This window comes from Suricata suricatta, chromosome 11, assembly GCF_006229205.1.
Source record: "Suricata suricatta isolate VVHF042 chromosome 11, meerkat_22Aug2017_6uvM2_HiC, whole genome shotgun sequence".
NCBI lineage: Eukaryota > Metazoa > Chordata > Mammalia > Carnivora > Herpestidae > Suricata > Suricata suricatta.
This window is the reverse complement of record NC_043710.1, coordinates 26280240-26289922: the sequence shown is the minus strand read 5'-3', so window position 1 is coordinate 26289922 and position 9683 is coordinate 26280240. Positions and strand designations below refer to the sequence as shown.

Genomic DNA, 9683 nt, shown 5'->3' with positions numbered 1-9683 from the left:
ATCCTAAATGTCCATCACCTGATGAATGGAACAAGAAGATGTGGTGTATATATATACAATGGAGTACTACATGGCAATGAGAAAGAATGAAATCTGGCCATTTGTAGCAAAGTGGATGGACCTCGAGGGAGTCATGCTAAGCGAAATAAGTCAGGCAGAGAAGGACAGATACCATATGTTTTCACTCATAGGTCTAACAGGAGAAACCTAACAGAAGACCATAGGGAGGGGAAGGGGGAAGGAGAGTTGGGGAGAGAGAGGGACGCAAATCATGAGAGACTATTGAATACTGAAAATGAACCGAGGACTGAAGGGGGAGGGGGAGAAGGGAAGAGGGGGTGGTGGTCATGGAGGAGGGCACTTGTAGAGAAGAGCACTGGGTGTTATATGGAAACCAATTTGACAATAAACTATTAAAATAAATAAATAAAATATTTAAAAAAATAAACAAGGGCACAAGCTGCAGGGTGTGGCTGTGACGTGGTGTTACCTCAGTCACGATCCTGCAGGGGCTCTCTGTCCTCCCTTTTCCAAGACTGCAGCCTGTGCTGTCATTTGTGCAGAACATAGACACTCCTCTTGCCAGGCTCTATGGTCTGTGGGGACAGGGAGGACATTGTCCAGTTGAATGAAGGGCCCTTGTTCTAAAAACTGCACCCTCTGGACACCACCATGAGGGCTTCTAATGTTGGGATGGTTGAGCTTCTAATGTGACCCATGTGCTCTATGGCTGCTTTTTGTGTCCTTGACCTGCAGACAAGGTTGGACTCCTTTTTCCCTCCAGCCATTTCTTTCCCAGTATCTGTGGGAAGCCCGCTGCCCCGTCGTTCCCTTCAGCCTCGTCAGGCAGCTGCTGGCCCTGCTGATTCCCCTGCTTCATTCCCCTTTCTTCTATCCTTTTGTCTCCTCCTGTCCATCTGTCCGTCTCAGCTTGTGCAGGGAGTGGCCTCACATGACTGGACTCATCTAACCAGGCGTCCTCTTCCAGGTCTTCCCTTCCTGGATATTTTTGTGGTTGTTCGTAGCCCCAGGAGGGCGGGCTTTCACTGCTTTCCACTTCCTAGTTCAAAAGTATTCTAAATTCTGGAGATTGCTGGAAGTTTGCCCTACCCAAGTACAAAAATGAATTGTATTCACAGTGGGGTTGATCGCAGTGCCCAATACATGGAGCTGACCATGGAACTGGACACAGGGCGCTCACAGCCTTTTTCCTGAGGCCCACCTCTCCCCCCTCCTTTTCTGCCTGATGTTCTAGAAAGACTGCATTCATAACCTCTGCTTTCTTCCCTCCCCTGCGTTCCTTGGCCTGCTCAGTGTCTTACACCTCCAGTGTCACTGATTTAAAGTCAAAGCCAGTTTTCAGACTCCTTTATTATAGGACCTCAGATTCACCCAGTTGGCACCCTCATTTCCCTTCGTTCAAGTCATACTGTCATTGGTCAGTGGCTCTCTGTTTTATTATTTTATTTGCCATTAAAACTGTCAAAACTGTCATGGGACTGGTCACCAGAGGCCCCCAGGATTCCAAGACCAGAAGCCTCTGTTCAGTCCTCATTCCATGTGATCATTGTGCAGCAAGTGCCTCTGTTGGCTTCTCTCCCGAAAGTCTCTGTCCTGGAGTCCATGACAGGCTTCTGTTTCTTCCCTCCCCCTCGTGTTCTTTCTCTGTCACTGCCTTTTCTCTTCCTTGTGAGGGGATGGTGTTGACCCTTGTGCTCTGTCTCACCCTGGCCCTCTTCCACGTCCGGCTCCCTCATGGTCATGGTCATGAGCGCACACACATTCCTCCACCCCAGTCCCCCTTTGGTCATTGGTTTTTTTTTTTTTAAATGTCTTTATTATTTTTTATTTTGAGAGACAGAGACAGAGAGTGAGCGGGGAGGGGCAGAGAGAGAGGGAGACACAGAATCTGAAGCAGTCTCCAGGCTCTGAGCTGTCAGCACAGAACCTGATGCGGGCACGAACCTACAGATTGTGAGATCATGACCTGAGCTGAAGTGGGACACTTAACTGACTGAGCCACCCAGGTGCCCTCATCATTCTTTAGTGGCCATATTTTCAGTGTATCAATCTTAAAAAAAGAAAAAGAAATCTAAAGAAAATTAAATGACTTATAATTATATTGCCCAAATGCTACAGTAGTTTCGTTGTTATGAAATTTTTTCTGTGAGTGAAATTCTTAATGGTGGCATAATATTTCATTTTATGGCTATGCCATCATTTATTAACTGTTCCTCTATTTTTGGATATTTAAGCTATCTGTAGGCTTTTGCTGCTATAGATAACATAACACTTAACATCCCCCACCCCTGTAGAATGTGAGAGCTTTGTGAGAGCAGGAATGTTGATGTTTGCTGTTGGAATCCCTAGCACCTAACTCATGGTAGGCGAAACATTTCTGGAATGTTGGGGGAATTTAGTCCAAATCTTAATGTACACTTTCTTCCTGACTGTAATATTCCTAGAGAGTAGAAAAGGGAAGCTAGGGAGTTGATTTACTTGCTTACTTTGTAGTATTTTTGGAGACATAATTGGAATATAGTGCCCCTTGAGGCAAGCAGATGCATTTTCTTCCCTTTTTGCCTTGGGTTCTGAGTGTCCATTTTTACTTACTCATACCATAACAATGAGAAAAGAAGGCCTTATGAGGCAAGACCTCTGCTCACACTGAGATATTGTTATCTTCTAGAAATTTCTCTAAAGTCTTGCACTTTTTTCAGAAGTTTCTTTTTAAAAATTTGCTTTCCTTGGTCCATCCTCCAGCCCCTCTCCTCATTTTATTTAATACAGCTTCATTGCATTAACTCTTTTCATCTCAGCAAATACATGGCATCCTTCTCTTCACCTTCTAATAAATGCCCTCCTTTCTTTAGTTCAGGTCAGTTTCTTCCATCTACTTCCCTAACCAAGCCCATGAAGTCAAGGATCTTTGTCTTCTAGTCTTTGCCCTCCCTTTGGCCTCCCTGCTGTATTGCTGACCCGCTGGAAGCTTTTTCTGTCACATTTTGAAGGCACATGACAAGTACATTAGTGTTTGTGAGGAAAGCTGTTAAAAATTAGGACCATTAGGTTTTCCTGTTAGACCTATGAGTGCAAACATATGGTATCTGTCCTTCTCCACCTGACTCATAGGTCTAACAGGAGAAACCTAATGGAGGACCATGGGGAGGGGAAGGGGGAAAGAGAGTTGGGGAGAGAGAGGGGTGCAAAACCTGAGAGACTATTGAATACTGAAAACTAACCGAGGACTGAAGGGGGAGAAGGAAGGGGAAGGGAGGTGGTGGTAATGGAGGAGGGCACTTGTGGAGAAGAGCACTGGGTGTTATATGGAAACCAATTTGACAATAAACTATTAAAAAAAGATTACGACCACTGATCTATTGGAGCAAAGAAGAGAGGCTGGGTGTTACTTTTGTAACTTAGACACCCAGGTTTCATTTCTTAGCTTGATCAGTGTTGCAGAGGACATTCCTGCACTGGGTGGGAGGGAGGCGGAAGGGCAGGGAAATTCTGGCATTCCTGCTCCCAAGTTTCGGGCCATCAGGTGACACATCTCATTCTTCAGTTTTTCACTCAGCCATTCATTCATCCACCATACTGTGCATGACCTCCTCTGGGCCTGGTTTTTATTCCTGACCACCTCACTCTGACCTGGTCTATAGGAGCGGACATGTGATGTGGTTTTGTTGTTTCCATGAATGATGGAGGGCTGTACATGACACTCCGACCTGTTTATTACCTTTCCTTTTCCTGAGTTTCTTGGTATCTCCTGTCATACTTTCCCCCTTTATGTGATGTCCCCTCTATTTATGGTTTTAGATTATCTTTAGTGCTATGTTTTTATGTCAAAAAGAGCATGGGAAGGTGTGCACAAATTGTTTGCTCAGACTCTTATTATTTTAATTGTAGATCATCCCAAAGCTTTAAGTCAGTTGTTCTTTTTCTTTCTTATTTTCATGTTTTTTATTTATTTTTGAGAGACAGAGCGTGAGCAGGGGAGGGTCAGAGAGAGAATACAGAATCTGAAGCAGGCTCCAGGCTCTGAGCTAGCTGTCAGCACAGAGCCTGATGCGAAGTTCAAACCCATGAACCGCGAAATTATGACCTGAGCCAAAGCCAACACTTAACTGACTGAGCCACCCAGGTGCCCCAAGTCAGTGGTTCTTAATCCTGGCCTCACTTAGGAATCACCTGGGGAGCTCAAAACAATCCTGATGCCCAGGCCTCATGCAGACTAAGTATATCAGAAATCTCCAGGTGGATGATCTTGCTATTGGTATGCATTACAAAGCTCCCCAGACGGAGCACCGGGGTGGCCTAGTCAGTTGAGTGTCAGACTCTTGATTTCCGCTCAGGTCATGATCCCATGATCCCAGGGTTGTGGGATCAAGCCCTGTGTCGGGCTCTGTGCTGAGCATGGAGCCTGCTTAAGGCTTAAGATTCTCTCCCTCTGTCCGTCTCCCCTCTGGCACTCACTCTTTCTAAAAGTAAAACAAAAACAACAATAACAACAACTCTGCAGGTGATTCCAGTGACTGCCATAGTTAAAATTAAGGTTTTAGGTTTAAACTACAGGTGAAGTTGTGCAATTTCTCCCTCCCTTTTTCTAATTCATTTTCTACTTTATTTTTTTTAAGTTTATTTATTTTGAGAGAGAGCGCGCATGCATGCATGCATGCATGGGAGGGACAGTGAGAGAGGAAGACAAAATCCCAAGCAGGCTCCGTGCTGTCAGTGCAGAGCCTAACATGGGGCTGAATACCATAAATGATGAGATCATGACCTGAGCAGAGATCCAGAGTCAGATGTTTAACCAACTGAGCCACCCAGGCGCTCCTGAGTTTCTACTTTATTTTTTTTCTTTAAAAAATTTTTTTAACGTTTATTCATTTTTGAGAGTCAGAGAGAGACATAGCATGAGCAGGGGAGGGGCAGAGAGAGAGGGACACACAGAATCTGAAGTAGGCTCCAGGCTCTGAGCTGTTAGCACAGAGCCTGAAGTGGGGCTCAAACTCGCAAACTGTAGCATAATGACTTGAGCTGAAGTCAGATGCCTAACCAACTGAGCCACCCAGGTGCCCCTCTACTTTAAATGATTAAAAAAAAAAAGTAAAAAAAAAAAAGTATCCAGTATCCCATGTATTAGTACATGTGTAACTTCAAAAAGAGAATGGCATGATTGGGTGGTATCTGCTGATTAGACCCTTAAACTTTCTTACGTTTGGGAGAGTTTGCGGTTGGATGAGAAGGGGTAGGGTGAGAGAGTCTGAATGGATGCCTACACATGTGTTGTGGTTGTTAGAACAAGAAACCTAAAATGCTTTGCTTCTGCTATCAGGTCACTTTCACACAGACGTAAAATGTTAACGTGTGTGCATTGTCTGGGCCCTCATTTGGCATGAATTTAGCACTTTTAATCCATGCAATCATTAACTTTAGGAGGTAGTTGTTTCTTGTCTGTTTTACAGGTGAGACTCAGAAATAGTAGGTGATATGCTAGTACATACACAGAGCTGGAAGTCGAACCCAGCGCTCACAGTTTCTCCATGGCTCCATGTTGGCCTCTTCCCATTTCCATGTGACTAGAACTCCAGTGGGCGGGGGGCGTATCCTAGTGTGTGTATGAGTCTTGTTTATTAATTCTGCAGATTCCAAGATCTCCCTTATTCAGTGCATTTTCCCAAGGAGCTCTTGGTATTTTTATAGTGTTGCAAGTGACCCCTCTCCTCCTCATATGCCCTTCTAGAGAAGAGACAGGTATTGACTTTTTAATACTCAGAGCAGGTGTGCCTTGAGAGTTAAAGTTACACACTCAACTTCAGGTTTGTGAAAATTCTGCGCATAGTGCTTTTCTGAGCACATGAAGCTGGTACCGTGGACTTCCATCACTAGACCTTTTTGACTTGTTCTCCCGGAACGGAGGTGGCTTAGCCCTGCTTCATTCACACATTTCCCCTGGTTTCCCAGCAGCCAGGGGAAGACTTTGGAGAGACTGTTATCTCTGGTCAAGAGCAGAATGTGTGACCATGAAGCAAGATGATGCTACGAGCTGTACAGGATCACTAATTAGGACATACTGCTGGTCTCGTCCCAGAGAAGGGACAGCTGACAGGCTTCTGATGTAACTGATAATTGGAGAATTGGGTGGATTAAGACAAATTCTTTATTACAGTGAAATAACCTATCCCATTTCAGGGACCTTTGACATCTTTAGCAAATTAATACTATAATCCACCTGACCAGCAAGAGTTTATTTTCAGTGACAGTAAAAGTCATTGACTTTTTGGGGGTTTTGTTTTGGAATTGAAAGGAGATATTGCAGATAGCTGGTGTGCGCTGCTTGAGAGAAATGAGTGCACCTTGCAGGGTGGCCGACTTTGACATCTGGAGCAGTCGTGAAGCATCTACAGGCATGAACCAGCATCTTCTCACTGTCATGTTGGACATTTAGTGTTAAGCACGTATGATCCCTTTAGGGGGATCCCCATCTGGGGGTTTCAAGCCCACTGGTGGCTGTATCTAAAGCAGGGGCCAAGCAAGGTGGCAGGCTAGTGAGCCGTCCTCCCACTCTACAGAGTGGATTTCTTAGCAGATTGGTGTTGAGATTTTTCAAGGGTTTCTGAGATTGACCTATGCATTTCAGGCAATGGCATCTCTTGTAGTATTTCAGCACTTTGAACACAGGAAATCTAAAAAGAGCTGGAGCAGAAGGTATAAAAATATGGAAAGTGGCGTGCCCTCTGGCAGTATATATAATGGATTGATTGTACTCACTTAACTCTTGCACACTTTTGTGTTCTCTTGTGCCTATTCATTTAGAAACCTGATGTCCTGACCACGGGGGCCGCTAATCCAGTCGGAGACAAACTTAATGTTATGACGGCAGGGTCCCGGGGGCCCCTTCTTGTTCAGGATGTGGTTTTCACTGATGAAATGGCTCACTTTGACCGGGAAAGAATTCCTGAGAGAGTCGTGCATGCTAAAGGCGCAGGTGAGAACTATGTTTATTTGTTGTGAAAGAATTATTTCGTAACACCTGGGTTAAAATTTATTTTCACAGGATTGGGGCTCCTTTAATAGAAGTGGCAAATCTCCATTCTTGGGAGGAAGGGAAAAAAATGTTCATCAGGAGTGGAGCTTGTAATTAAATGATGGCTATTTCTCTGGATAGAACATTTTATGTAAAATGCTTCATTTTACTAAAAATGAAAGTAATCTTCATTTTCTTCCTTTATGCACTTCGGTGAAGAAATAAAAGCATGAAAATAGAGACATGGGCATACTGCAATTGTAGCTAGATTTATTTTATTTTTTAATGTTTTATTTATTTTTTGGGAGAGAGAGAGATTGTGAGCAGGTGAGGGTCAGAGAGAGAGGGAGACACAGAATCTGAAGCAGGCTCCAGGCTCTGAGCTAGCTGTTAGTACAGAGCCCGACGTGGGGCTTGAACCCACAAATTGTGAGATCATGACCTGAACCGAGGTCAGAAACTTAACCAACTAAGCCACCCAGAAGCCCCATTCTAGCTAGATTTTAGATGGCACACTAACTGGCTACAGACTGGAATGAATGGTGTGAACTTGAGGATAATTGCTTTAGGGTGGTAGGTTTATGGTGATTTTGTCCAAAAGTTGTGAAAACTTTTATCTTGGTTTTATTGCAGAAACAAAAGATAGGGTGCTGTTTAAAATAAAGCCGAAAACTCAGTTGGACAAGAAAGCTTGATGGAAAGACAGAACAAGTTTTTCTCCTAGCTGCTTGCTTAGACTCCCAGTTAGAACTTTCTGGCGTTTTTTTTCTTTCTTTCTTCCATCCTCTCTAGTTTTTTCCATGTGGCCTTTCCATCATGACTTTGGTATGCTCTTCACTTTGTCGTTTGGCCTGTGGTGTCTTCTTTGTGTTAATTCTCTTCTTTCTTTTCCTGTGTTTTCTCCTCCTCTCCCTGTTTTTCCCTTCCTCTCCTGGGTCCTACCTGTACTTCATGGCTGCCGCAGGCCCTGTGTCCTTGGGTCGGCTTGACCCGCTGCTTCCACCCCCACTCGTCTCTCCTTAGCCCCAGCTGTGTCGCACCGAGTTACCACTGAGTGATGACAGGGCTTTGCATTTGCCCCCATCACTTTGTGTTCGACATCAGTCTCCCCTTCTCCCATCATCTTGGAAGCTCCCAGAAGGCCAGTGCCAGACCATCAGCTTCTCTTGTCTCCTAGCTGTCTACTGGGGGCCTGGGATCTGTGATGGTTTCACATTGCAGGTTTCTGTGTCTTTCTCATTAGGAGCTTTTGGCTACTTTGAGGTCACCCATGACATTACCAAATACTGCAAAGCCAAGGTGTTTGAGCACATTGGAAAGAGGACTCCCATTGCAGTTCGATTCTCCACTGTCGGTAAGTCCGTCGGTTTGCATGGCCGGCACTGCGTAACTCAACCCCGGCCCTTATTTGGGGCATTTATAACTTCCTTTCAAGAGAAGCATATTAGAAGATAGAGAGCTCTGTCTCTCAAAAATAAGTAAATGTCAAAAAAAATTTTTTTAATATAAAAAAGAAGATAGAAAAAAACTTTTCCAAATTATATGAGATTTTACAGTAGAGAGAATATTTTGAGACAGGCAGGAAGTTAATTTTAATGCTGTTTGTTGAGGTCTTGGGCAATCACACTTAGGCAGAGGCCACCCCTGCAATCCTGTGACATTTGGAAAGAACTTTCCCACAAGTGGTTGCCTCAGATAGAAACGTGGAGTGGGAAGCTTGTTCAGTAGCCACAACCGCTTCCCTTTTTTGGGAATTAAGTCCATGCCATCCATGGTTGGTCATTTACAGGCATTATCTGTAATGTCATCTGTAGATCTACTTTGCAGGATGGGGCTATTTCTCTTTCCAGTGGTTAAATATATTTTTTTTTTCAGTAGCGCTAGTAAGAATTAGATCTATCAACTGCATCTGAACACACCATGATCATGAATAATTCTGTTTCTGTTTCAGTCAGTGTTTGTGCATTTTTTAAAATAACTATGGATGCGAAAATAAATGACATTAAGAATAAGAATCTATATTTTAACTCATTTTCTTAACATTAACCTCATAATTTTGACAACTCACTTGTTTACTACCTTACTCTTTATAATTGTTTTCTTCCTTTATCTTAATTTAAATTGTAATTACCTGTTTGAACGAAGCTATCTTATGTTAAATGAATAGTCTTTTCAGCTTTTACAGTTATATACTCTCTTCTTAATCTCAGTTAATTCTTTTGTTTAATTTATAGACTGAATTAGCTGGCAGGTGGTAGAAATAATAGCCCAGGCACTTAAGTAACTGATTTCTTCCTAAGAAGTGGATTGGAAAGCAGAGATCCTAGTGTTTTTTTAATGACTTTAGGCTTCTTGGACGCCGAGTACTCTGACTCATGCCTCATTTTTCCCATTTGATCCTTCTAGCTGGAGAGTCGGGCTCAGCTGACACAGTTCGTGACCCTCGTGGGTTTGCAGTGAAATTTTACACAGAGGATGGTAATTGGGATCTTGTTGGAAATAACACTCCCATTTTTTTCATCAGGGATGCCATACTGGTAGGTGATAAAGTATCTTGCAGCCTACAAATATTTGTTGATTTAAATTGATTTCATACAGTCTGTTTTGACTATCCTTTGAGGAGAGACCTTGGGAAAACCAGAAAGAAGAGAAT

The 9683-nt window shown here is 43.5% G+C and overlaps 1 protein-coding gene across 1 annotated transcript in view; it reads left to right on the top strand.

Annotated features, from left to right (window-relative positions):
* The window catches only part of CAT (catalase), a 37947-nt gene that overhangs the window by 9020 nt on the left and 19244 nt on the right, over window positions 1–9683 (top strand). Inside the window, exons 2-4 of the mRNA XM_029914703.1 lie at window positions 6820–6991; window positions 8274–8384; window positions 9437–9567. Of these exons, the coding sequence (XP_029770563.1) occupies window positions 6820–6991; window positions 8274–8384; window positions 9437–9567 (414 nt within the window). The remainder of the gene's footprint in view (window positions 1–6819; window positions 6992–8273; window positions 8385–9436; window positions 9568–9683) is intronic.